Here is a 27,353-nt window from a genome sequence, read left to right as displayed (position 1 = left end):
GTTGCTTCCCCAATAAAGTTTGTATCTGGACTATTGCAATTAATAGACCTGATGGAAGTCTAAAAATCAAAGCAAGCTTTCTAAATTTTGTGAAACATCCTGAAAGGAGTTGTTTCTATATTGATACCCCAGGGTATTAGTCTTAGCTTTCAGTGCCTTGCTCTCTCAGTCTACCCATTTAATTAACTTTTAAACTATTTATAGTTCAGACAAGAAAGTCATCAAATGAATTATTTGTTTTGGTGTGTAACGTTCCTTCTTTTTGCTAAGCAAATAGTGTCAGCTGCCCCCGAAACTTGAATTTCATTGCTTAAGGGATGAGACAGATGTTTATGGAAAAGTCTTGAAAGACCCTCCCTTCTGGTAAGGATGAGAACAGATGGAATTGGTTGATTTGGTTGTATTACAAATGGCATAACCAGCAATTCTTACAGATCAGGTTGTCCAGTATGTCTTGCACACAGGGTGTTTTTCATTTTGTGTGTGGTTGTGGGTTTTGGTTTGGTTTTGGTTTTTTTTTGTTTTTAATTTTCCTTCTCATTCCCCTAAAATCAGCCTAAATTTGACCCTTGGACAATTTCTGTCTTCATGTATTTGGTAGCTCTAGCAAGTCTTTTATCAAATTTGTATAAGCTATGCCTTCTTCCAGAAGCTTAAAATGGGGTTTTAACCAGATTAATTTTAACAGCATCTGCAGAAAGATATTACCTGATAGAAAATTCTCCCTATCCTGTTTATGTTTGAAGTCCCTGTTCTTCAACTTGTATATGCATTTGTGAAAATGGACCTATGACAAAGAAAGAGCAAGATGGTGGGGGTTTTTTTCCTTGCTTTTTTTAGAAATATTAGCTAAAATATGTCCCCAAACCTCAACTTAAGTACCATGGAAAACTTCATCTCTGATAGGTAACTTCACAAAATTGTTAGGAAAATGACCTTTTATAATAGAAAAAAAAAAGTTGGAGAGGCTTCCTGGCCCACCTATGTTATTTGCAAACCAAGAAGGAAGGGACCCTATTTGCCACAGAAAATAAATGGAGGACTTCAGCAATTTAACATAATGTGTGCATTTTGGTGAAATGTCTGGTATACCCATAATATCAGTGAGCCTCATGAGCCTTGATGTATTTTTCCTTGAGATAACCTCTTGAGGCAAGAGAAGGGGTTCTCCCTGTGTAGGCTGGGAGCTGAAGTATAGAGAAGCTAAGAGATTTGCTGCAGTTTACACGTGGTGGAAATGGTTTCTTTTTAGTAGCAGTCTGCCTGTTCCTTTGGGAGGATTGTCACTTTTCATATTTTTACATGGCAATAGCGATTCTCATGAGCAGTGGTGAACTGATTATTTACATGACAACGTATTACAGAACAAAAGCGTTTAAGAAACTTCTCAAGAATTTTGTGGTTTTATAATAATTTACATGGAAATTACTTGTATAGATGGAACTTTTATTTTAGAAGTTTCTATAATAATTTACTGAGGGGACACAATCTGATTGAAGAGTTACAGCCAAATAATTTTAAACCTGTCTTACCTTTAAATGCCTTTAAATGAGTGGTTGTAAGCTTTGCCTGCTACTATAGAAGAGAATATTTGAAAAGCTGATGAAAATTTCAGAGCGCTCAATACAAGCAAGATGTCAGAGAAGGTAAATTGATGGATGGATTTTGAGAATAGTTTCATGTGATACTATACGTAAACGCATATAAGATGAGTATTATGTATTCCCCAGGGTTCTGGTGAACTTGACAGTCTGACTCCTATTTACTCAATTCTGCGGCAGCATGGAAAATGAGTAATCTGAGTAATCTGTGTCTAGCAATTAAGTGGTCGCTTAATCCTGATTTCTCATCTATTTCTCCAGGCTGGAGGGTATGTTCCAGTGTCTAAAGGCATTCAGATACTTCTGTTGCCTTTGTCTTTGCAATAGGTCGTGAGTAATCTTCTTGTCAGGTGGTTTGTAACAGCAGTAAGGCCTGCGCTCAATACATCTAGGATCAGTGGATTCATTTATTAAACCAATTTTAGTCCACACCTAGAGACCTGGAAATCTAACTGTGCCTCTCCTTTTGCCTTCGTGGGTTGGACTTCCCTGTTTGCAAACATATGCACTGTGTATAAACAATTCAGCTTTTTTTTTTTTTTTTAATTTAAACACAATATTTTTCCATATCCTGGCTTACTCCCTTCACAAAGAGTGAGGAGAACATCCTACAGGTGAGATCATCTCCCATCCAGCTCCTCAGTGATTAGCCAGAGGCAGCCTTGCCTTGATCTGCCTACAATCCCAGGGAGATGCTAGTCTGGCCCGCTGACGCAAATCACATTTTGCTCACATGCGGGCAAGGTGTCCTCGGCTCAGGCCATCTCCAAACCTCCGCTTTCCCTTCTGATGTGCGGGTTTGTGTCTGTTGTCGTGTCCGGGAACACGTACCTCTGCCTTGAGCCGTGGGATGGATGCTTCCCGTGCACATCAGGTCGTTTGGAAGGATTGGATCCGCACAAGGAAACTACACCTGGGGATTGGGCTTCCTAGGGAGTTATGGCCAGGAGAGATGCGACGTTGTGGTGCAGCACAATAGATTTTATCCTCCCCTATTATCTCATCTGCCAAGTGTGTGATGAGCTGACCAGCTACATTTTGTTCATGCAAGTTCACAAACTGGGGGAAAGCGCTTGCGTTGCTGCGAAGCAGACAGACCAATAAGGGAGCCTAAGATGGGAATTGAACGAATCTTATGGATGAGAGTTGACAGGTCTGCAGCTCTGGTGGTAAAATCCCTTCCAAAAAGGTTGCTGCTGTTGAGAAATGAGGTTATCACTATAAAGAAGTAACTGGATTCCTTTTTGTGGGAATTCGTGTTGCACCTGCATTCAAGCTGTATGCAGAAAATGTGATTTTTCAGGTGACACTGGAACGATTGTGAGGGAGTAAGCCTTGCACAAGAGGCTTAACTGTGGCTTCGGTTTTCATGAACATGATGGAGTGCATCTTGGGATAGCTTTTTGTACCGATGCATGTGAAACTAAAAAATTGATTCCCTAAGGTTTTCTGTAGTCCCCATAGCCCATTGCAGTAGTGGGACATTCGAATCCTATTGTAGCATGAAAAAAGTAAAAAAATATATCACTACCACTTTGTATGCACACCAGTCCTGTAAGTTTGTTTATTTTGCAGCTGGTTGAGCTTCAGTATCTTCATGCACTCAGTCTTTTGGTGTACGGCTAGCAACATTGAACTATATAGCAGAGAGACCATCCACTCATTTTCCACAGATTAGTGATCATTACTGTAGTATAATTAAACTTTTAAGTGTATCTGTTTATTAGTTTACTGAATCTTCTGGGTAACATAGCCAAAATATTTCAAAGTTAGTTTATCGTGTCTTGGTCCTAAAATTCTATGATCTAAAGATTGATCCTTTTCATAGGAAAGTACATTTCAGCCTGCACCCCTTTTCTCTTCCCCTTGCTATGCACCGAAGAAAGTGCCCAAGCTCTAATTTAATTCAAGGAAAGCTTAAACTTTTGTTGTTGTTGTTTAATGGAGTGGTGTTCCCTGCTTGAACACCACATGTTTCCTTATGGCAGGAAACCTTACTGAGGATGTTATATGCAAACCGCTCTGCATCCTGTGGTCTCTCTGCGACTGCTTGAATTCATACTGTGTTTGACCTATGGACTGGCACAACTGCACTGCGGAGTTGCGCGATCAAACAGGCTGCTAAACAATACTGAATTCAATTAAAAAGTTCTTCCATCTGCCATTCTGTATTGTTTTGAAATGGACCGTGCTTCCATTTTTAAGAGACTATTCGGTATTGCTACAGGTAGTTTATTTATAAATGTAAGAGGTGAAGGAGTGGAGGGAGGAAGGCTGCGAATCTAAATATATTTGCTAAAAAATAACTTAGAGTTTCTAGGACTCATCATTTAAGAGGGGAAGGAACTGCCCTTTCTAAGGGTGATCTAATCTATTATTTCAGTAAAATCTTGCAGTTTTCTTAGCAATGGATTAAAGTACTAAAGATAACGTTGTCTTCAGTTATTATTTTTAGCAAGTATTTAACGCTGAATTACCCCTACAGAGAGAGTGCAGGTTGACAAAAGGGATCAGGCTAGCTTCTGTTGGTGTTGGGCGTTGGTCTGTAGTTTTTTGGGTTAAGTTTGGAGCAGTTAAGAAGTAAAAGTTTCAATAATCTGTTACTAAGTACAATCCCGTCAGATTGGAGGAGAATAACCTTTTGATATGCTTTTAATAGCCTGAGGTGTGTTCTTTACGAGGCCATGCTTTTTGTTCAGCAGATCATGTGTGACAAAGACAAAGCTATGTTATTTATGTTGTTAGCTTCTGGTTACATTTTCTGCTTTCAAACAGCAGTTTGAAACTGTAATGTATGTTACTAGCTGGATTTTACTGCTTCATCTTGTGCATTATACAGCCCTAATAACGTTCACTCTAATCTTACTTTGATTTTTGGGGGGTTGTTTTGCATCTTTTTAAAAAGCTTATATAAAAAAAGCTTACAGAAATATGTATTCCTTAATGTCTTCCAAGAAGATGTCATCTCACAGCTGGAAAGGCCATTTAGCTTCTGGAACTGTCTTTCTTAGTGTCTCTTGCTATCCTTTTGTTGGAAATGATTAGTTTTACAATAGCGCTGCTGCTTTTAAACAAATGTTGCAGAGAACAGTTTCAGATTTCCAGTTGATTTTAGATGCTCTGTTGAATTTGAATATAGAAACGTAATCATGTTGCTTATAACTGGTTTTCCAGTTTACCAGTTTACCCGTGTCACTCTCACTTTATATTAGAATCACTGCTCTACAGTTCTGCAGTGGTGTGTGTATGTGTGCATATGTATGTATAAAAATATGTAATGGATATATGTGGGGCTTTTTTCCATAGAAAAGATGTTTTGCCTCTTTTTGGAGGGCATAGAGAAGCCTTTGCAAGGAAAGAAGAGAATGAGTTCAAGGGTTCTTGTTCTCTATAGCAAGGCGAAGTATTTTATACTTAAGGGCCTGACACTCAAAGGCGCTGGGAGTCCACAAGTTTCTTTAAAATCATATGGGATTATGGTTGTTCAATATATTTGAAAAATCAGGCTGTCTGTAACTGGAGTGTCCAGCCATTATATTAAGTTACCAAAGTGTTTCCCTTCCTGTCCTGCCATTAACTTAAAGGAGTTTGCTTTTCTATCTAAAACTTAAGATAATACATCAAAAATACTATATAGATAAGTGTTTGTAAGGTACTTGGGTACATGTGTACAAGTATGACAGAAAACGTCGAGTCTTCTATTAATTCTGTATTCAGGAGTGAGAAAATGTGCCACAAATGAGGCATGGGCTATATGCTAAATAATGAACCTTGGAAGAAATTTTGGGCAGCTGCCTTGCCGTTATCTTTCCTGTGTCTTGAATGGAACAGGAGTCCTGTGGAAAATAACATTTGTGGTTGCATATTTAAAACTTTCTCCTATTGCCAAGTGAGCAGAGTAAAAATTGACACATTTTTAAGGTGTTGAACAGTTGAAAATCTGGTTTAGTACCGAAGGCTGTGCCTAAGACTTCATGCCTTAGGGGTTTTTGTTCTGTTTCTTGAAGAATTCCAGGAATAGCGTTCACAATATAGCAACAATTGCCTAGGGGCTTGTGTGCACGCACACAAGCTTAATTGCTGAGGGTTGGAATAGTACCGATATTCACAAGTGGTAAAGGCAGGAGCTGTTATAGAATATTAACTAGGGATGATCAGAAAGTGTTTTTGTCAAGACCTCTTTTTTGTTTGTGTTTATTTACCCTGGTTTCTGGAAACATTACTTTAGGGGCTTTAAATAAAAGAGGAAAAGATGCGTGTTTGAGCATGCTGATTTGCAATAATGATAAAGGAAAGAACAAAGATGTAGATAGAGTCAAAATCATGCACTTTTTTTAAGTTGGGGAGGCTTGTTCTCTTCTGTCACAAAATAACAGACTTCCAGTCCTGACAGGTTCTTCCTCTGCAGTCTCTAAGGGGAACCAAAGGGTTATAATCAGTATCCAATAGTCTACACGTGGAAATGTGGGGCACTGTTGGCTGGTGAGTGGTGTTTCAATACCAATGGACTGGGAAGATCACTTGGTCCACTATTGGAATAAGTCACGGAAAAATTTCTGTTCTTTTCTCTTCCTCAGCCATCTGGGTTTATCATGTAGGGAGGCATTTTTTTTCCAGATTTTCTTGGAAGATAAGCTAGTCTGCCCCAGACAAAATGCACGCATGAATCCTTTTGAGAGTGCCTGCTAAGCTGAAGAGCATGAGCTGTGTGCAACAACAAGCTGATATACTAATAAATGTGGGGAAAATAACAAAACCTACCACAAATCTCTGTGCTCTGAGTCAGCGATCAAATAGATAAATCTTAACTAACCTTTCAATAGTCCCAAGCTAAAACTGTCCTTATCACTCCTATGTACTCCCTGAGGGCATCTATAAAATTATAGTTGCTGCACATGATATGTAAGGAGAAATGCTCAGCTGTGGAATGTGGGTATCCAGCATTTTATCACTGGAAAAGATGTAACTGTGTTCACACTGATACATTTATGGAAGCCTGGTTAATAATTTATCCTTAGCTTCTAAATCCTGTATTGGTAAATGAGGAACTTGGCTTTACAGGTTAGGTTATGGTGGGCTGACTGCTGTAGGTTAGCAAGAGGCAGCAGCAGTGGCAAGAGATACAACTATTAGCATCTCCTGACTATGTCCCCGTCATCTTGGAGAGACGTGCTCCTCAGGTGAGGGCATGGAGCCTTCCCTTCCATCCCTTCCATGCTGGCAAACTTTGGCCCTGTGTACACTGGACCATCTCAGAGATGACTTGTCCCTCTCTGAAAGATCTTTCATTAATTTCCTACTAGAAGTGTGCATCAACTATGCTTTCCATCTCAAACCCGTACCCGTGAGTAGTTTGACCCTCACATCATGATACATTTTGGTATGGTTTCGAGTGGCATAAGCTGTCTGTGTTGCAAATGCAATCAAAAGGCCAAAACACTTACTATGCAGATTGCTGGAGTAAATCTTGGCCAAAAGGAGGCAGAAAGCTGCTACAGAAAGGTCAAGTTATGATTAATATCCCATGAGCGCAGCTCTGCGGTGTCTTTCTCCTGAATAATTACTCTTTTGCCATTTCGCCTAAAAGGTAGTGTACCAGTAATATAGTGCCGGTGCCCACCCCGTGTTCTTCCCGAAGCTTGGAAGAGTAGCTCTGGGACAAGTAGCAACTCTGGAAACCCACCTCCAGGCCCTTAAACTCTTTTGCTTGTAGTGCTGCTGGAATTATGCATCTAGCTGGAAAGAGGGAGAGAGGTATAAAGTATGGTAACAAAAGGAATCTGAAGTGAAGAGAAATGATTAAGGGTTTGTCTGTGTCAGAGTAGGAGCTGCTTCTTGAGGGTTCTATGTCCTCCTGCTGTTTGTACAGCACCCGTGAGTATTATATCATGGAATTGCCTTGAGAGGTCATGGCCAGAAGGATATATGAGAAAGCTTGCGATCCTTTTCTTATAGTTAGCATAAAGCATCATAATATAGTGTACACTAGGTAGCCTTTACATTTGAAAAATTCAGATTGCTAACGAAGACTGGTTGAGGCCTCAGGTCTCATAAGGTATTTCTTCAGCGGAAATCTGTGTCTTCTGTCATGTCCTATAAAGTCATCTTTAGCAGTTACATCTGCTGCCTTCTAGTCTGGAGCGCTTCCCACGCAGTGATCCGCTGTGCAGCTTTGAGCTTCAGTCCTCCAGCCCTGTGCCTGGCTGCTGCTTACTAGCCACTGCTGAAGACTGTGCTGCCAAATCTCCGCTGCTGCTTTTTGTGCAAACTAGACTGAAGCCAGGCAGTCTGTTCAGCACTGGCAACTTCAGCTGCATGCCCTTTTCTCAGGAGAGATACAACTGAGGAACTGGATGGGCTGCGTCGAGAGGGCAAAGCATTTTAAAATGGCAAAGAAAACCATCCCAGATCTTCCCTTTGTTTGATGAACAGTATTTTGGGGGGAATCTGTCACTTTTCTTTGCTTGTTATACAGTGTATGAAAAAGGATGCTGAACCTGTGTATGCTGCTGTCAGGCAGTCTCATATAGGCTTGTGCTAAAGTTGTTCGTTGGATTTGTTGGGGTCCTAGATGATCAGATGGCAGCATGTAGTTTTTCTCACTGATCCAAGTTCTGGTCCTCAGTCACAGGTGATATGCGTGGCTGCTCCCCGCAGACCTAGTGCTATTGCGCTGAGCTGTCTTGGATAGACGTTTATGTTACATATCCCACTTTGGGAAGCAAAGGAAAACCTCCACACATTCCACCACCTTCCCTGCCCTGCTGAAAGTGATCCTCAGCACTCTGATAGTTGGTGCACAACCCGGTCTTCAGAATGACAGCAGTGTAACCTGTGAAAGTGAGATTACATTTTCTAACTAGACTTTTGTGGGTTTTTTTTCCTGCCTGCCACAAGAATTTTGGAAACTGATATGCTTACAAATGCAGACTTCCCAGCCACGCTCATTTTGAGGTAGACACACTGGGATGACGTCCTGATGCATTTCATGGCAAGATTTAAGTGACCCGTTAGCTTTATTTACTGTTTGTAGAGAAAAAAATTGTAGCATTGTGTTTAATGAAAAACAAAACAAGGCAACACTCCAAGCTCATCCCACTTTCTAATTAAGCTGTTTATATCCTCTGGTAGGTTTCTGGACAAGCGTCTTTGTGAACAGCTCATTTTATACTGCAGATGAGAAGCAGGATGCATTTGCTCACGTGTTTTGTATGCCTGCATTTGAGGTAATTGTGCAGCAATCCCCTTCATAGTCAGTGGAGAGAAATGGATGCTACTAGACAAGGATTTGTCTGACCTTTTTCAAATCTTCTCATGAAGCTGAGATGAGTCATGCCCTAGAAATGCCGATTTCTCTCTGTTGCTTATAGAGTGGGGCTGGGATGACTAGGTCAGAATAAATAAGAGGGATCATAGAATAGAATCATAGGATGGTTTTGAGTTGGAAAGGACCTTTAAAGACCATCTAGTCCAACATCTGCGCCCCCAGCCTTGGGCAGATGAATCTCCTAAAGTTTTTTCACACCTCTATAGAGATAAGTCATATAATGTATGATTATATACCTTTGGTGTGCATGAAAACAAACTAACTTCTGTTCATTGAAACCTGAATCCAGTTGCTTTGCTAAATCAAATAGAAACTTCTTGTCATGGGTAGTGGATAATGAGTGTTACTACACCATACTGTTGTTGCAGAAAGGCAAACGAGCACTTGGCATCTCCCAGGCTGAAATAATGGAGGACTGGATTTCTCACCTTCTACACACACACACGCCACACACACATTTCCTCACTCAAAGCACTCGCACACAAGGTCTGGCGTTCCCTTCTCCCCAAACCCAGAGGGGGTTTCACTGGCTTGGTGGATGCTTTTTCAAATGGCTGCTCTTCTAAATGCTAGTTCCCTCTTTTCTGACTCTGCAGCCTGACTGCAGTTCCTCAGCAATCTTCCTGCATCCCTCTTGCAAAGCTCTGAGATAATTTCATTTTTATTTATTCATGAGAAAAGCAAAGTCAATGACAGAATTTTATCAAGTGGGCTAAACCTTAGATTGATAGTCATGAGTTTTTCTGCAAAATGAAACATTTGATGAAGTCAATGCACCTTCTTTGGAGTACTCTGAATTCAGGAAATTAGTGAAAAGGTTTGAACTTGAAGACTTGAAAACAAGTTTCTATTTAAGCTTTTGAAGAATCCTCATCCACTTCTGTGGAACATACCTGCTCATGTTTTCTGATGAGAAACTTCTGTTGGGGAAAAAGATCAAGAGAACTTACTGATATTTCAGTCAATCACTTGCTGCGGCTAAAAGAAACAGGTACTTTTTTTGTGGGAACATCTTGTTAAGTAATGAAAATAATGTTCTTGTTTTACCACGCATTTTCTACTTTGCGTCAGATGAAGCTTCCTGTAATAGTGCTTCCCCAGGGATCTCACACACAGTTACACTTGATAGTTGCTGCCCAGAGCAGCCTCAAGTCCCACTGAAGAGGAGAGAGGGCATTTAAAGAGGATGGAGATAGGTCACGACTAGATCACAGGGCAGCAGCTGCTGACCAGTAACAGAAATGACAGTGGCTTTCAGGTGTCCTGGGTGTGCTCGCTCATTCCTGTCCCGTGCATCCTGCTGTCAAATCCGATCATGTCATAATACGTATTAACTTTACTTCTCCTAAGCTCACTGTGTTGATAGTTGTAAGGATGTACTGTAAGAAACGCTAGTGGTTAGAAAGAATGGTTAGGAATCTTGCTGGCATTATACTTGTTTTATATTTCTGAAAGAACTCAATATCAAGATGTGATTTCTTGCTCCCAGGGGCCATGCCTATTTTAATGTGGGGAAAGGAGGTTTCAAATTCTTAAAAGTAAACAGTTGATAAACTTTCTTCAACTTGTTTTAGTTGAATTTCATAACTGTGAGTCTTGGTTAAATTTATAATTTACCCAGCTATCAAATAAAATGCCCGTAAGGTGCATATTAGAACTTATTTTACAACCGTGTATAAATCTGTTCTGTTCTAGACCTTGGTTCCTCTTCTTTCCACTTCACCACAGAAAGTATAGAGACAAAGGGAATAACTTAAATGTATTAAGGTAAAGTTCAGTACTGAATGAATACTGCCTTCATACATGCTGTGACTAAGCAATAAGATTAAGATGACTCAAGCCCTAAGTCATATTTTTGTGGGTGATTTAACATTGCACAGATGCTTTTTGCTTAACAATAGCAAAAATATTTTTCCTTCATTCATTCTTTGGTTCGGATCTGTTTGGTTTGTTTAATTTTGCATGCTGATGCATTGAATTTTATTTTCATTCTTACCCTGGGAGGTATCATCTTTTCTGGCTAAATGCTTAGCCAGGGAAGTGAACCATGTTTGCTCGATGAGCAAAACAAAAGAAAAAGGTTGCCACCCTGTTGTGTTATTCTTCCCGCTCCTTGTCTCTTGCTTGTAAGTATACTAGCTAAAGCAGTGCAATATAGAGAAGATTATTAGATATTTATTTCAAAGCATCACCTATGGGGTTAAATTCTCTCATTTAATTGTTTTGTAGGAGCTCTGGGGAGCGTGGGCTTGTGTTCACAAGTGAACGCCGTCTGGTGTACTCTCTACCTTTGGTCTGTTCCGCACTTGCTCCCCTGCCTGCGTACGTGCTGCCTTTCTCCCAGCGTAGCATGCTTGAAAAGTAGCACAAGGTTGTTGGGGCAGCAACCAAGCGTTGTACTCCGTTGGGAGCCTTCAGCAGGCAGTGGTGTTCCCTGGTGCATGCAGTATGTAACCTGACCGTTTGAGGAGCTGGGTGAGCCTAAAGTTCTACAGCAAGGAGACGGAAAGTGTCATTTTTATAGTTTAAAAATGCTTTTTCATGTTACTTGAAGAGTTTTATGAGGGCTGAAAAACAAGCAGAGGGAGACCTGTAGTAGGAGCGTGGTTTGATGAATGCTCAGACCAGCAGTGCTGAGCTTAGTCTTAGCTCTCTTATTATACAAGTCAGGCATGTTAATTTACTGCGTTCTTACAGAGTAAGGTAGAATACTTTATAGACTAAATGAGCTTTAACGTTATTGCTTTAGTCTTTAAACACTTATGATTTTGGTTTTGAAATGTTATTACACCAGCGCTAAAAACTAGATATAGCTCGAAGGCAATGACAGTGGTTGGACAGAGATCTGCAGTCCTGTAGGCATATTGTTGTCCGAAAAGCGGATTCATTTCCTGGTGTGCAATGAGCCAGTAATCACACACTCAGGAGAGACGTTATTTATTTCATATTTGCACAAAGATGGGTGCTAGGTGGTAATTCCACAAAGCTAGCACGCCACACCAAAGAAAAACAATGTATTTATTCTGTTACATGATTAGTCAAAACCCGCCTAAATTTACATTCATTGGTTAGTAGTCACCATCTCATCTACTATTGGCCAGTTATATTTAAATTAGCCCCCATTGCTATGTAGATTAGCATGCATGCTCCTTGCAGGTGTGGGGGGACAAGTTCTTCTAGCCTTGAATTGAGTCAGAGGTTGCAATCTCCCCCTGCCACCTTTACCTTCCCCCCAGTTCGTACTTCTTTGGCCATCATCCGGCCTTTGGTGTCTTCTGGAGTGGGATATTTCTTTTTATCAGTCACATCCTACATTTCTTAGGTCCGAATATCCTTAACGTTTCTTTTCTCTCTGATGGACCTTGAGTATTCTTGTCGAGTTGGCAATGCACATGGATCATCCTCAAAACATCAAGGCCTAATTGTTCCAGGGTGCCCTTACTCTATGAAGGCCAACTGTGTGCCTTTCTGATTACAGCCTTACTTGTTAATTTGATATATCCAAAATATACCTTGCACAAAACAGTCAGACCATTCTAAATCTCGGAGTTATTCTTCAGCAATATGACAGTGTCATGGTTTAACCCCCACCAGCAACTAAGCACCGCACAGCCGGTAGCTCACTCCCCGCACAGCGGGATGGGAGAGAGAATCAGAAGGTTGAAAGCGAGAAAACTCATGGGCTGAGTTAAAGGCAGTTTAATAGGTAAAGCAAAAGTTATGTACGCAAGCAAAGCAAAACCAGGAATTCATTCCCCACTTCCCATGGGCAGGCAGGTGTTGAGCCATCTCCAGGACAGCAGGGCTCCATCACACGTAACGATGACTTGGGAAGACAAACGCCATCGCTCCAAACGTCCCCCTTTTCCTTCTTCCCCCAGCTTTATATGCTGAGCGTGACGTCCTATGGTCTGGAATATCCCTTTGGTCAGTTGGGGTCAGCTGTCCCAGCTGTGTCCCCTCCCAACTTCTTGTGCCCCCCCAGCCTGCTCGCTGGTGGGGTGAGGAGCAGAAAAGGCCTTGATGCTGTGTAAGCACTGCTCAGCAGTAACGAAAACATCTCGGCATTATCGACACTGTTTTCAGCACAAATCCAAAACATAGCCCCATACTAGCTACTATGAAGAAAATTAACTCTATCCCAGCCAAAACCAGCACATTTTCCACCTGTTATTCCATAGCATTTAGCATTTATGTCATGCTCAGGTCTCGCTATCTAATACCACCTCATTACCCACCCCCCCCCCTTCCCGTTCTTTGATACAATACACAGATATCATTCCCTTAGTCTATGGACCACCGCTGTGAAGTGTCTGTAAAATGTTCACAAATGTCCACAAAATGTTCTTTGAGTTCATTTAGTCCATGACTGTGGTCTCCATCAGTTATGGTGGTCACTCAGGACAGGAGAGATGGTGTGTTGCATGGAGTTATCGAGCACCAAAGCCAGCTCAGGTCAGGTCACCGCTGCACTTGCACTGCTTCTTGTAAGGCTTGTTCTCCACTGGTTCAGGTGCTTCCTGCTGTAGTAATTCCTATAACGTGCAACTCAAATCCCAGGTTACAACAATTACAAAAGGGTATTTCCATTACAATCTCCAGCCCTGGTCCCTTTGGAGCAGACCATGGGGTTTAACGTTGCATGAACTCCTGCCCTTGCCCCTGCTGTGGCTTGGACTTATCCACAGACTGCAGTCCTTCCAGGGGTGTACCTGCTCTCTCATGAGTTTATCCATGGCCACATACTTTGAAGTGCTCCAGCATGACCTCCTGCACAAGGTGTACCTGCTGCAGCATGACTTTTATCCAGAGTCACAGGTGCTTTGAGATGTACCTTCTCCAGCATGGACTTACCCTTGGGCCACAATCCCTTCCAAGGTGTACCTGCTGTGGCACAGGCATAACCGCGGCCACAGGCGCTTTGAGATTTACCTGCTCTGGCGTGGACTTACTCGTGGCCACAGATGTTTCAGGGTGTCCTGCTCCTCCATGGACACAGGCAGCTTTGCCAAGACCTTACCAGAAAGCTGGAATTGTGCCTGACCTAAAAAAAATGAACTGGTTCTGAATCCCATGGTTTTGTTTAATGAATCTGAGTTTCTTACTACTATGAAGTCAAACACGCTTACACTACATGACTTACAGAGGATTAGGCTTAAAAAATTAGAGTTTCAGCCTTTCTCTCAGCTTATATTCATTCCAGTGCACGGATACAAATTCGTATGATGGCATTCTGTGCTTTTAATGTCTCTTCAAACAATGTGGCTGCCACTCATAAAGTGACCCTTTCTTTAAAGCAATATACAACTTGTCAGTTCATAAATCTTCTAGCTCTTATATCTAAAGATCTTTGAAGTTTGTTTTTAGCAAAGAATCTGTTTGCTTACCACTTGTGTTGTAGTACTGGCTAGAGCTCTCAGTCAGTCTAATCCAAGTGCCTTTAACTGAAATCACATTCAACAAATTTAGTTTGGTTTTCCTTTCTTGCTGCTTGACTTCAGTGTCTTGAGTTGCTCTTCCTTACCTTGCAAATGTATTGATTTTGTGCAACAACCATTTCCTGGTGCTTCAGTACCTGCCGGCATTTAGTTTGCTTACCTGGGCGTGTGCGCTCTGCAAACACATCATTAAGAAGTGAAGCTGGTTTTTCTTGCTCCTGCGTATGGCATTCTGCAAGCGGTATGCTTTAGTTAAAACAGGAAGAGGGACTAGTTGGCCATTACACTCTCAACATGGTAAGCTTTATATTTGTTAAAGGTTCTTGATATGACAAGAACCTTTTTAAGTCTGTCTGCCATTTTATTAGACTTAATGGTGGCAGTCCTTTCCTTCCTTCCCCCATCATAGGCTTGCATACAGCTGTGGGCCTCAGAAAAGATGAAAGACAACGTGGAATGTGTTTTGGTGGCTACCTAGCGATGCCATCTTAGTTTTGAATTTTATTTCAGACCTCCACGTGAGTGAACTCAGGACGCAGAGTACTGGTGTGTTTTAAGCACGGCATAGGGGAAATGTGTCTCTCTTTGAGTGTCAAAGCTGGGTGTGTTGGATCCAGATTGGGGATGTTGTGATACATAGTGCCAGCACCGAGCTGGAAGGTGGGAACTGTGGCCTCCTGAAGCGTGTGTCAGAGGCAGCAGCGCTATCGGTTTTGCTCCTGCTCCTGCTGAGTTTCAAACGTTGCCGTTGTGCCTCGTGCAGCTTTGGTTCGGGCAGTAGTCGGTGCCTTTTTGAGAGACGACATATCTCAGCTTCTCGTGGCAAAAGTCAATTACAGTCCACAACACCATGCTGCATTCGGCTGCTGTTAGTAGGAATATCTTTACCAGTATGGAAATACTGTTTGTGCGTGTCCCAGATCCTTCGGTGCTAGTAAATATGTGTAGTGCAGAGCACGTTTCTCTGCTGGCAAAGAATTCCCCGCCAGCAGTAAGTGAAGGCTCTGTCACTCAAGCAACGTGAGGTGATGCCACGATTCCCATACCGCTGCAGTCAGTGCACGTGGAAGATGCTGCCTCTGTTGCTGAGTCACTAAATCGTTCCACGTACTGGCTTCTGGCTAAGTAAACATAATGGCTCGGTGGTGGGAGTAATTTCTTGCATCCAGCAATTTGCTAATAGCACCGTTGAAGAAAAGAGGATAATTCCTCTCGCTTCCTTTCAGCTCTGTCTCTTGGGGGCAGGATGCCTCTCCTGCTTCCCAGGGAGACTGGGGAGAGATGAGGGGAAAGCGTTTTGGAGTGCAGATGAAGCTGTTGATTTGCTGGGTTCCGGAGGAGACGCGCAGCAGTGACAGGAGCGGTCACTGCACCTGTGGTAACTACAAATGTAGCTGATTGCAGTGGATCCACTGTGCTTCCTGTAGCTCTTAACGAACGCCCCTCACAAAGATTCAGTTTTGGGGCTGCTGTATTTCCAATAGTCACAAGCAGCTGTGCTAGAAGTTAGCAAAAAAAAAAAAAAAAAAAAAAAAAGATGTTCTTTCCCACTGTAGTGCCTTTTTTTTTTTTTTTTTTTTTTTTTTTTTTAAGAAAAAACAACCAAGCCTTAAGTAATTCTTTTTTTCTTGGGAGGGTGAGCAAATGCTGCCTGGATAGACACGGTACCTGTATACAGTAGATGAAGGTATACTGCAGGATAAACTGCACCTTATTATTCAGTTCTAATTTTGTGAGAGCTGTCATGCGCTACCGGGTCTGTTATTTCTAACATATCTTCCCTCAACAATAGCTTCGGAGAGGAAGACTCCATTCTAGAAATCCCTTTCCACAGGGATAAGAGGAGTGGGAAAAGCATGCATATAGTCCCAGTGAGCAGTTCTTCCATCCATTTTCATGAGGCAAGGGAAAACAACGACACACTCGAGAGGCTCACTTACATACTGTCTTGCCATTGTGTTACTTCATTCCTCCTCCTTTACTAGTTCCTTTGCAAGTCCAATGTTAGGTTGTTGCATTACCCTGACTTAAGAAATTAATGCTCTAACTACAAATTGAATGTAAATTAGAATTAACCCCATCCTATTAGGGGGCTTTGCATTTTTCCATGTGTCCTAATCTGCATTTTAGTGTACCCCAAATGCTCTGTTGTGTGAAATCTTCACTCAGTTTAAGTTGAAAACAACTAAACTTCCTAACCAGCCACAGGGCTGCTTAATAAAACATCAAAAATCTGTTAAAAGGATCATTGTCACTTTCTAAAAGCTGTCTGGCTGCTTTTGTTTTTAAACCCTAAGCTGGTTCATAATTCAGCTTTTGTCAGCTGATTTATTCTGGACTGTTTCGAGAGAGAGCAAAAAGTAGTGCAGGAAAGAAGCAGCGCAAATTTTCGTATTAAATCCTGATGTGAAATACAAGCCTGGTCTCTGATCATGTGTTGTCTAAAGCAGGGAAGTCTTAAGTGGTAGTTTGTTAAAGCCAGTACCTCATTAGTCTCCTTTTCCGTAGAGCAAGTGTTCCTGCTGATTTTGCTATCGCCTTTCTTTTTGTTTAACAACTACGTGTATAACAGGAATGCCCACCACTTACCACAAACCTACAGGAGCTAAACCAGAAGGTCTCCTGCTGTGAAGGAGGGGATGTTTTTGTAGCTCTTGTACCAGCACATGGCAGAGTGAAGGCAGTGTTATCAGAGTTTCAACACAGAATTTGTCTAATCAGGCAGGAGTGAAGGGACAAGGGATTTTTTTACTAGATCTGCTTCATGTAGGGTAAAGATACCTGCACAATCTTCAGTCCTAAAAGCTAGCCTTGCAAGAGTAACATTATCTAAGAACTGGGAAAACTTGGTTTATGCCAAGTTAGCTGCTGCTGGGGTAGGGAATATCACCTAGGCAGAGGTCATGAGTGTAATGTATTTACAAGGAATCCTGTCTGAACAAATACGAGCTTCTCTTGAGGTATTTTGCTGAAGCTTCAGCAGCTAGACAGTGTCTGGTTAGGAAATCTATTCTTTTTGAGTAGCAATTTCGTAGTGCAGAAGAAAATCTGGAAGGTGAGGTGGGTCCGAATCTTAATGTCAATTAGCTGGTTGGTACACGTATGTCAGAGAGCGTGGCGGACAGAAAAACGGGGCTATTTTGGCATCAGATATGGTACTGCAGCCCTGAACACAAAAGCCAGCGTGCTCAGTGTTGGGCTGGAGACTGTATTACCCCACCAAAGCAATAAGGGAAATTTGAGGATGCTTGTTTTTAAGACTGTCATTGGTAGGTTTTATGTCTTGCTAATACTGAACATGAGACCGTTAAACAGGCTGCCACCCCAGCTCTTTAGGAGAATATTTTTGCTAGTTCACAAGATATTTTAACCTACATAGAGTTGGTTGAACACATAAGCAGGTAAAATTGTATTTTCTGACACTTGCCAAATCCCACTGTTACATGATAAAGACAGTTAAAACCCACAAGATTTTTGTCATAAATGGGACTGAAGGTTCTATTCCCAGGCATGTTCAGTAAAAAATAGAAAGCAACAAACCCCATTGTGAATAGCATAAAACTTCAGTTGATTATAGTCTTTCTGTAAGAATAGATTTTACTACAGACATCTTTCTGTTAATGTGGGTAACATGAATGTAATTTGGGTCTATCTGTCTATTTGGTAAACATAATAATACTCTTCATTATTCTCTATATTGCAAACTCTAACATAGTTTCTGTTGTAGTCTTTACAAACAAGACTATAATAATTTCTATTCAAGATTCACATAGTTTAGCCAAAAGGTCAGCTGTCAGCATGAGATACCAGAATTTTGTTGACTAGACCACAGTCCAGTGAGTCTGCTCTGGTGTTTCTACACCAGTCTCATCTGGCCTGGAAGGCAGCGGTAGCTCGGAGATCAGTTGCAATGTCAGGTTGTGCCTGTGGGCAGTGGGAATAATTCCTCCATTCTCTCCTTCCTTAACCTCTTCTTGCGTGCTTCCACTCTCCATGACTTCAAACCTCTTACCACCACCTCTGGTGCTGGCCCCTAAATCCAGCCTCTTCCCCACCTATTTCGGAGCACAGCCAGGGGTTGCTCTGACTGTCTGTGGACCTGTGGCTCAGAAGGATTTCCATTCACGTGGGATTTTAGATCCCGCCTGCTTTCTACCTGCACGTGTTGCCTCTGCTGCCAATGGCACATGTTCTGTGGTTTAGGATTTCCTTACTGCTGAAAGCTGTAAGAAACTTAATGGAATGATCTTGCAGCTGAATTACATCTGGCACAGGAGGGTGTAGCACTCTCTTAAAATTAAGTCCATCTAATCTGACAGTTTGTGATCTCATCACCCTTACCAGTGCTTAGTTCTGCTCTGGAGTCTACGTATTTGACCCTATGCTCCAGGTACCAAAAGAAGTAATCGGATTCCTGATTATGGCACGTCACCGTAGTAATTTTGGATTTCACATGTGCCTCCCTGTATTGAGACAGAAATCTTCCAGGACATTCAAGGATAGGCGATATGCTTAGCCAAAGGGAATTTTTATGTCTTTCAGATATTCTGATAGGAGTACTAACCTCTTCAGAGTTAAAAGAAAAAAGCTCAGAAAATATGGCCAGATATCTGATCTTTTGAAGTGTTTTTTCTTTCCTGAATTCCCAATACCAGAATACATCTTACAAGGTAGAGTGTTCTTGTCAGCCTGCTTGTCGTACCATTGCATTGTTATTCTGCAAGAACCCTAGTTACCTGTAGTGCATCATCCAGACAATAATGGTGCTGTCAGAGACCATTTTTAATGCTTTTGTTGCCCTAAATTTCTAATTGTATTGCTCATTCTTTCCCCTTAACCTCTTGGTTTTCCATTTTTCAATAAAACTTGGCTTTTTTTCTCAGTTAAAATAAATGCCTGTCAGAATAATGTGTTTCACCTCCGCTACCCCTGCAAGGAAAACTTGTGAACAAAAATTCAGAGCACCTTGACCAGCCAAGCAACTTAGCTTATTCTCTGACTGCTGAACTTGGCTCTGTGAGTTTAATGCTGATGCCCCATGCTCCCTAGCACACTGATGTTAGTTTCCAGCTGGGATGAAAGTACTGTTTTCACCAGGCATTTTGGTAGGCAGTTCACAAAAGAAGCTGGCCTTCTTGATAGTAACAAAGTATAATTCACATGTTGGATTTCTTCCTTTCGCTTACAAGTAACTTGGCCTTATGGTATTAATAGAAACACCATTTTCAAGAGTTTAAGAATAAACATAATGGTCCAGTGTTTTGTTTTTTCTATTAAAATAAATGCAGAGAATCAAATTAAATTTTTTGCTATGTGTGTTTTTATTACTTGGCTTTTTTATGTTTAAGATAGCAATCTAGCCAGAAGTAGTAGTCTGTGCTTTGTTCGTTTCCCACTTTTCAGTAATAGTAAGCTTATCACTGGCAATCCTGACTTGTATTTCTGCCTTGCATTGACTTGTTGTGTGCTTTCAGTTTGTGGTTGGCCTTTCTGTCCCATTTTCTTACCTGGTGAAAGTGACACTGATAGTTGGATCTGTATTGCAGACACAGTAAGATTTATATTACTGTTTTCTTAGGGAAAAAAAGATGAAAATACTTATATGCCAGTTGTGTGTATCTTAGGATTTTTTTTAAATTAATTTGAAAATTTTGAAGATTATTTGAAACAGGTTATAAAATATCAGAAGAAATTCCCGTGCTCATGTAAGACTAATATGAGGAAAAATCTCCTTTGAACTTAAATTGTGACATTTGTATCTTTTACTAATAAATAGTCAGATAACTGGGGGAATGGAGTATTTCAAAACTCATATTCTGAAGTAGTTGGTGAAAAGCAACACAAGAATTTCATTTGATGCCAGTGGCAACAGTATTTGCTGCTTCAGTGGTTGTTAGGAAGGGAAACAGAAGGATATCTTGTCTTATACCATAATTGTCTCACACTATGAACACTACTCCTTCAGTTCTCTGTGCTATTTATTTTTGTCAAAACCTTTCCAAACCATTGAAACCCAGGGAAGCAAGGGATGCTTTAAAAAAAAAAAAAAAAAATTCTTAAAAGCTGTTTTAGTTCTTCCAGCATGCATAATATAAAATAAATCTGCATTATCTTATAGCATATGTTTACCTATGTATGCACACATATGTATTTGTACTTACGTATGATGATGTGGATGCATTTTTTGTGTATAAATGGGTTTATGTTTGTATATTGTATATAATGTGTGTATGCTTCAAAGTACAATGTGCACCTGTTCACATAGCTTAATTTCTTTAAGGAAAAGTGTCTTGGAGATCATGCCTTGTTTTGATGTGAAACTCTGCGTTTACTTACGAGACTGTGAGGGCTGGATGTTCCAACCAGTTAACTAGAAGTTTTAGATATTTTCCAGGTAGCTTCCCAGTCACTCTTTCCAAACAGGGTCAAGTTCAGAGCTCCAGTACAGACTAGGGTGTCTCTTTTGGTTTAGTTTGAAAGTTGCTTTCTGTTTAGAAATGCCCCCCCTCCAAAAAAAAAAAAAAAAAAGTGAAATTTGTCTTACTTCTGGGTGGCTACATGTTAATAGATCACTCTAAGTTCTTGCTGTATTTACTGGAAGGTAATGGGCATTTCTAGAACACGTCATCCTAAATTAAATGTCTGCAGTAAGTGGATGAATCACTCCTTGAAAGTTCCTGTTTCTCTGAATTGAATGTGAAGTGAGTGTAATGGACAATTTGCTAAGATGCAGGTGTATACTTGTTTTGAGGTGAGTCTTAACTTTAGTGCTGTCCTCTGAAGCCCTTCCACTTGTTAATTTTTACTTTTCCCTTAAAGTAATTGCAGGGAAATGAGTAGAATCATTCCTCCCCCCACCACCACCCCCATGCTTATTACTGTTAGGATGGAAGTATTACAAGGTGAATATAGTCATTTAAATGTATTGCAGTAGGAAGATAATTGCAGAGCCCTCGTGGGAGCATAATAATCAATGATTAGCGAGTAAATAAACAACAACATAGAAAACATGACATATAAGTAGCCCCCGAGATAACCTGATAGTCTGCAAGCCATTCTTTGGCGGCTTTAGTAGATGAAGCCTTTCTCAATCAGACTGTGACGGTACTGTCAAAATCACCTACGCTTGTTTGTTTTGACTTGCAGGTAGTTTGAAATAAATACACCCAGCTATTTTGTGGCTCCAAACTACAATTATGCCGGGAAGTTGATTCTGCAGCTGCTTGTGACTGCAGCCTGAAGGCCTGCAGCGTGCCGGTGAGCGTCGGCCAGGGCACGGGGACATTCAGTAACCGGGAAAATGACTGGCTTTCTGGAGGAAGGAACAAAGAAGAAACCTTTATTTCTTGCGTAGTTGGAAGGCGAAGCAATACAGTCTTGACACCTGGTTAACTTAAAGAAGCATTTTTTCAAAATACCTCTTGATGGTGTGGATCTTGTAACTCTGACACAAACGTGCCTTTGGACTTGTGCAAATAAATCATTGGAAGAATTGATTGGGCAAAGCAGTCATTGACAGAGTGGCTGTTGAAGAATCATGACGAAGCACTTGGAGATCATCAATTTGTCATTTTTGTTGGAACATGAAAAGGAAACAATATTGGGAGTACTGAAGAGAGATGAGTATCTGAAAAAAGTTGAAGATAAAAGGATAAGGTAACCCTTTTAATTATTGTTCTTAACAATATGGTCTGTAGTATAGATATTTTTGTGGTACCCAGTGAAGATTTTCTAGATGCCTCAGGAGAAGGTTGAGTGTTGGGAGGTGGCACAGTTAATTATAAGTCAAAGTGGGTTAAAAAGAAAATTGTTTGCTAGTATGGCCCTCTGTAAACAAAAGATTGTGTCCATTGCTTCAAGACAAAAGAGTAGGAAAGGTAACAAGTGCAAAAATACACGGCAGTGGTTTTTAAATTTCAGATTCTGTAGATTTTGCCCAGTTTGGCTGAATTTCCTGCTGTGAATGGAAGGCTTTAGTAAGGCTTTTGAACTTTTTTCCTCTGAGAGGAGCTGTATGCTTTGTGCCTTCAGAGCTGACTGTGGGAGGGGAAGTTTGGAAAGTGGCCCAGGGAGAGAAAGTAGGTGTGTGCCACTGTACAGGAGTCTATACAACATGGGGCAAATGCGAGATCATGACCTTTTTCTTTCTGTTGCAATATTTACAGAATAGGGAGTAGGAGGGACCCCTCATTTTCCAAATGACTTAGATTTACTAATAAATAAGTAAACCTGAAAATCTCAGGTAGGGATCTCAAAAGTTGCTGATGGGAGACATAGAGACTCAGGGTATTAATAGAGTCCATGTGTTCTTTTCTGAGGAAAAAAGGTAAAAATCAAAGTTCAGAGAACAATATGTGGAGGCAGGCTGAGAATCACCTATTTTAGATGACTCAAACTGAGTTAGTTCAGCATCTATCAGTTCTGCAAAGGTTCCTAGGCTTTTCCAGTATGTTGTTGCTCCTTCCTCTTGCTTCTTCCTGCTGCCCTTTCAAACTTTTATACAGCGCTGGTTCTGAGAAACAGGCTTAGCAGTTGGTGTTGGCGAGGCTGTTGAGTGTAATGGGTGACAAAGGGAAGATTTCCAGCCTTTGCTGGTTTCTGTCCATGTATTCTGAGGCCAGGCTGCATTGTTCCTCCCTTTGATTTGCTAAAAAGCATTTTAGACATTGTGCATTGCAGAGACGTACGCTCAGCACCTGCTGAGGCTTCTTTTGCATAGAACTGTTATTTGGAAATCCGTGCAGAATTAGCTGCCGGTTTTGGAAATCTTTCTACCTTGAGAGAACCGAGTCTAAGTGCAATGCCTCTATTGGTGTGCAGCCCATTTAACTGGGGAAATGTAGCGGCTCACCTAAATGGAGTGGGCTAAAACTGGTTGCTGCTTCAGCTGCAAGACTGGAAGGAAAGGTGTTTCTTTATGGTGCTGTGGGCAAATTAATATTTTCATCTCCTTCATGATTTGTCAGATGAAGAAGAAAACAGAACAGAAGAAAACAGATGGAGCATTGTTTGTTCCAGGCATTGTGCTCTATTTTGTAATAGGATAGGCATTTCAAAGTAAGTATTTCACGTTTCTAAGGTAGCGGCCTTGGAAATGTGTGACCTGCCAGTAGTCCTCGATCAAAGGTGTGGGTATGAAGTGCAGCAGTGTATCAGATCACTAGCTTCCCAAACCCCCCGAAAGCTTTCTCTTCTACTGCTGTTATTTCCCAATCTCAAGTGGAAAGTTGAAACTCCTGAGGTTTTGTGGGGGTTTTTTTGTTTCTTTGGTTTGTTTTTTTTTTTGTTGTTGTTTTTTTTTAATACGATGTCATAAACCTCCTAATTTTCTGCTTTTTTGGCACTAATAGAAGTCACTCTGCCAAACCTACTGAGTTTGAGAACCCAAGGCACCTCTGGAGACTGCGGTTCAGTAAAGCGGCAGGTGGTATTGGCTTACCTGTGTTTTGGTACAAATGGAAAGAGCACCCTAAGAAAAGGCTGAAAATGAAGTTAATCTGAAATAAAATGCTAATTAGGGTAACTAATGGTGGAACACGATGCTTATGCATAGTTCTAGCACCTGTATATGAACCAATTGATTTCAGATCAGAGTATATTTGGAGAATTGTCACTAGACCATACTGTGCCTGAGGATGGTGGAAAGTAGTCTATAAAAGACTTCCAAGGTATACAAACTATGAAGAACTGAGTGGGTAACTGCTTCCTAGGAGACTTCATAATTTTTCTTGCCGAAAAGCTTGGCAAGGATATCTTTAATTATGGCTTATAAGTATACTTCAGAGGAACATTTGTTGTCTTTGGAATTCCATTTGGTGCAATCTGTCATGTATTTTATTGAAGCACTTTGCAGAAGAACAAGTTCCTTTGTATTTATTTTCAAGGCATTTTTCATTCTGGTGAGATGCTTGCTTGTACATTGTACCGAAGAATTTTTATTAGTCTGTTCCACTCTTTCTGAATCCATCTTGATAATTGTTTTTTTCTGTCCCTATTAGTCTTCAAAAGCCATTGTAACTTGAAAGGGTCTTTCTATTCAACATGAAAGCAATAGTAAGTGTAAGAGGATGTCTTAATAACGAAATTGTTAAAGAGTTATTTTCCACTATCACTGTTCCCACTGGTGTTCTGGAGTGCAGGTGGCTGTTCTTGTATTTTCATTTGATGTACAAGTATTTCACCTACATGAGAGAGAAACACAGAAGGCAGGAAATACTCTTTCTGTGCTCTAGTTTTGATAATACAAATAAGCAACCCGCTTAATAAATGTTAGGGTTTATGTTCTTAATTTTAAGTGTGTGTCTTGTGTGACTGGAAATTTTCTTAGAATATTGATTTAAAGCTGTTAGGTCACCTGTGCAAATAACCTACAGTGTTCTAAACACTGCTCTATGATGCTTTTGATGTCAGCTGAATGATCATCATGATTGTTTTCAAATGCTAAGATTATGTGGGTGAAATCATTAAATTACAGAGAGCTAAAATACCTAAAAATAGTGAACTTGACCACACTGAGGGTGAAAAAGTAGGGTTTTTTTTAACATGTGAGTTGCTGGGAGAAACTTGCATCCAGATAATGTCAGTCAAGACATTCTGAACTGAATGTTTTGGACTGAAACATGTATCTTTTTCCTTATTTCTCCATCCTTTTACAATTTTTAAATAGTTTTGTTTTTTTAAGACCCTTTTTATGAAAACCCATATCACATTTAATGTGTAGTGTCACAAGTCATGAAATCAATACTAAATCGAAAGAATGTATTTGCCGAAAGGAGCGGTGTAGCATGTACTAGGTGTGTTTCATCTAACTGTTGTTGGTTTGTTTCTGTTCCAACAGCAGCCCCACTGCATCCTCCCCAGATGTGGTGTTACACAGGGAACTGGGCCTGATGGTCATAGCGTTTTGCATTTGGAGCTAGCTCTTCATCTCAATATTCTTATGCTACTGCGGAGAAAACACGCGTGACACACTTGCCAGTAATGTACCTTTCTTTCTTACCTTGACTATTTTCTTAGGCAGCATTTAAAATACAATGGTTCTTTTCATTCTTTATGAAGCAAAGCTGTGAATACCATGCTTTTAGAAGAGGAGATGCCAGTGTAATAATTGCTGAAGTGAGAAAACAAAGAAGGAACATGCCAATTTCTTCCAAGGATAAGGCTTTATCGGGTTAGTGCTTGAATCATTCCCTCAGCATTTAGGTTGCCAGAAGTTGTGTAAGAATTGCACCAGCCCCAGATCTGTATTGACAAGGCAAGTTGGCATTCCTGTCTTTTCAGTTAATTAAAATGGCATCTCCTTATCGGTCCGAAGAGAACCACAGAAGCAATTCAGGGTATTAACTTCATTACAATATAGGAGAGACTGTTAGCATGGATACCACCATGTGGTAACTACAGGCAAGTACTTCAGAAAAAAAATTTTGAGTAACTGGAATTGATTTATCTGCTGAGTATACATTTGGACTTATTTATAAGCACAAAAGGATTGCAAGATAGTATATAGTATGGTATATGGTCTGTGTTTTTGCAAAACTGCCTATAAATATTTGAAGGAAGGAGTCCTTATGTTAAAGCATATTGCTCATCCATACATGTATGGGAAGTTAGGAGGTTGCTTGTCTGACAGCTATCTCATTTGTCAAGTGAATTTAAGACATTGTTATTCTTTGAACCAGAGGCTTTGCCATCAAAAGTAGTTACTATTGCCAGGACACTAAGGGTAAAGATGCCTGTTTTGCTCTCCAGTGTTTGAGAATGAACATCCTCCATTGGCGAAAGAATTTCTGATGGTCATTAATTCTCATACTCTGGGTACAATTTATTTTATCAAAGACTCGTAAGAAACCAACAAGCAATTTGCTTTTTTTTTTTTTTTTAAATCTTATTAACAGTTTTTAGTTGAGAAGATGAGGGAGTTACTCAGAAAAAGGTTCATCTGTGGAAGTTTGTCATTATTATAGTATCCAATATCACTTCAGTTCCCATGCCTTCTTTCCTTCTGTTCTCTGGGCTCTATTCTGCCATTCATTATGCCAGTTCTCTTTTCCTTTACAAATTTATTCTTTGCCTTTCCCTGTTTCCTTTCATTGTCACAAATATACCTCCATACTTGGATATTTTTAAGACAGTTTTTATCATACAGATCTGTTACATAAGCAAAATGTGGAAATCTGTGCTTATAAAATATGAACCTAAAAAATACTTCAGGTAGTCAAATGGCTAGATTTTACAATACAAGGAGATCTGAATGGAAATTGGTAATAGCCCATCCTTTTGTGAATTGTCAACAATATTTACTGTTACTTTCCACATACTGTGTCAGACAGTGGAGAGAATCTGGTTGAATTTGGAGGAGGTACTGGGAATCAGTCTGGGGAGAAGATTTCCTTTCTCTCTCAGCCTCCAGAAGTATGTTGATACCAGTTCCTGGACAGAAAAATTCTGTAGTATCTAAGTTAACAGCTGTAGAGCTTCAGAAGGAGGATGTGTCAACTCATCTGTGCAGGAAACAGAACTTTGTTAAGAACAGGTGCAAGACTGGAGCAATTTCATATATTTAAACTTTTTTCCTGCTGAAGTCTTTAATTATAGTTGGTTGAGGACAGGTTTGTTTTTGGGGTTTTTTGTTTTTTTTTTTTTTTTTTTTTAAACTACAATTTTTTTATGACTCTCTGAACTCTGGAAACTTAGAATGGCAAAATAAAATTAGGAATACATGGATTCTGATGCTCTACATCTTAAGATGAAAAAGGTGTTTGAAATGGGGAGAAGGAAGATGCAGGAGAACTTTGAAAACCAAACTGAGGAATCAGGTATGCCATTACATTTGACCGTGGTTTTTCGAAAAAGGGAGAGGAGATGAGGTAGAAAAGATTTTCAAAACAAAAAGTTTTCCAAAATTGTACTGAAATGAAGAAAAAAAAAAAAATCAGTTTGGTATTTAAAAAAAAAAAGTTACCTGGCTCAAAGCAAGTGGATCGTGTT

The 27,353-nt window shown here is 40.4% G+C and overlaps 1 protein-coding gene across 6 annotated transcripts in view; it reads left to right on the top strand.

The window, feature by feature from the left end:
- The window catches only part of SYTL5 (synaptotagmin like 5), a 92,968-nt gene that overhangs the window by 10,252 nt on the left and 55,363 nt on the right, over window positions 1-27,353 (top strand). For all 6 annotated transcript variants that reach the window (XM_030020715.1, XM_030020714.1, XM_030020709.1 and 3 more), the window contains one exon: window positions 21,513-22,022. In XM_030020715.1, coding sequence (XP_029876575.1) covers window positions 21,904-22,022 — 119 coding nt within the window. In that variant the 5' untranslated portion in view covers window positions 21,513-21,903. The remainder of the gene's footprint in view (window positions 1-21,512; window positions 22,023-27,353) is intronic.

Source organism: Aquila chrysaetos, chromosome 7 (genome assembly GCF_900496995.4).
Source record: "Aquila chrysaetos chrysaetos chromosome 7, bAquChr1.4, whole genome shotgun sequence".
In the NCBI taxonomy this organism is placed as follows: domain Eukaryota; kingdom Metazoa; phylum Chordata; class Aves; order Accipitriformes; family Accipitridae; genus Aquila; species Aquila chrysaetos.
Note: the sequence above shows the minus strand (reverse complement) of the source record. Positions and strands in the feature narration are given on the sequence as shown.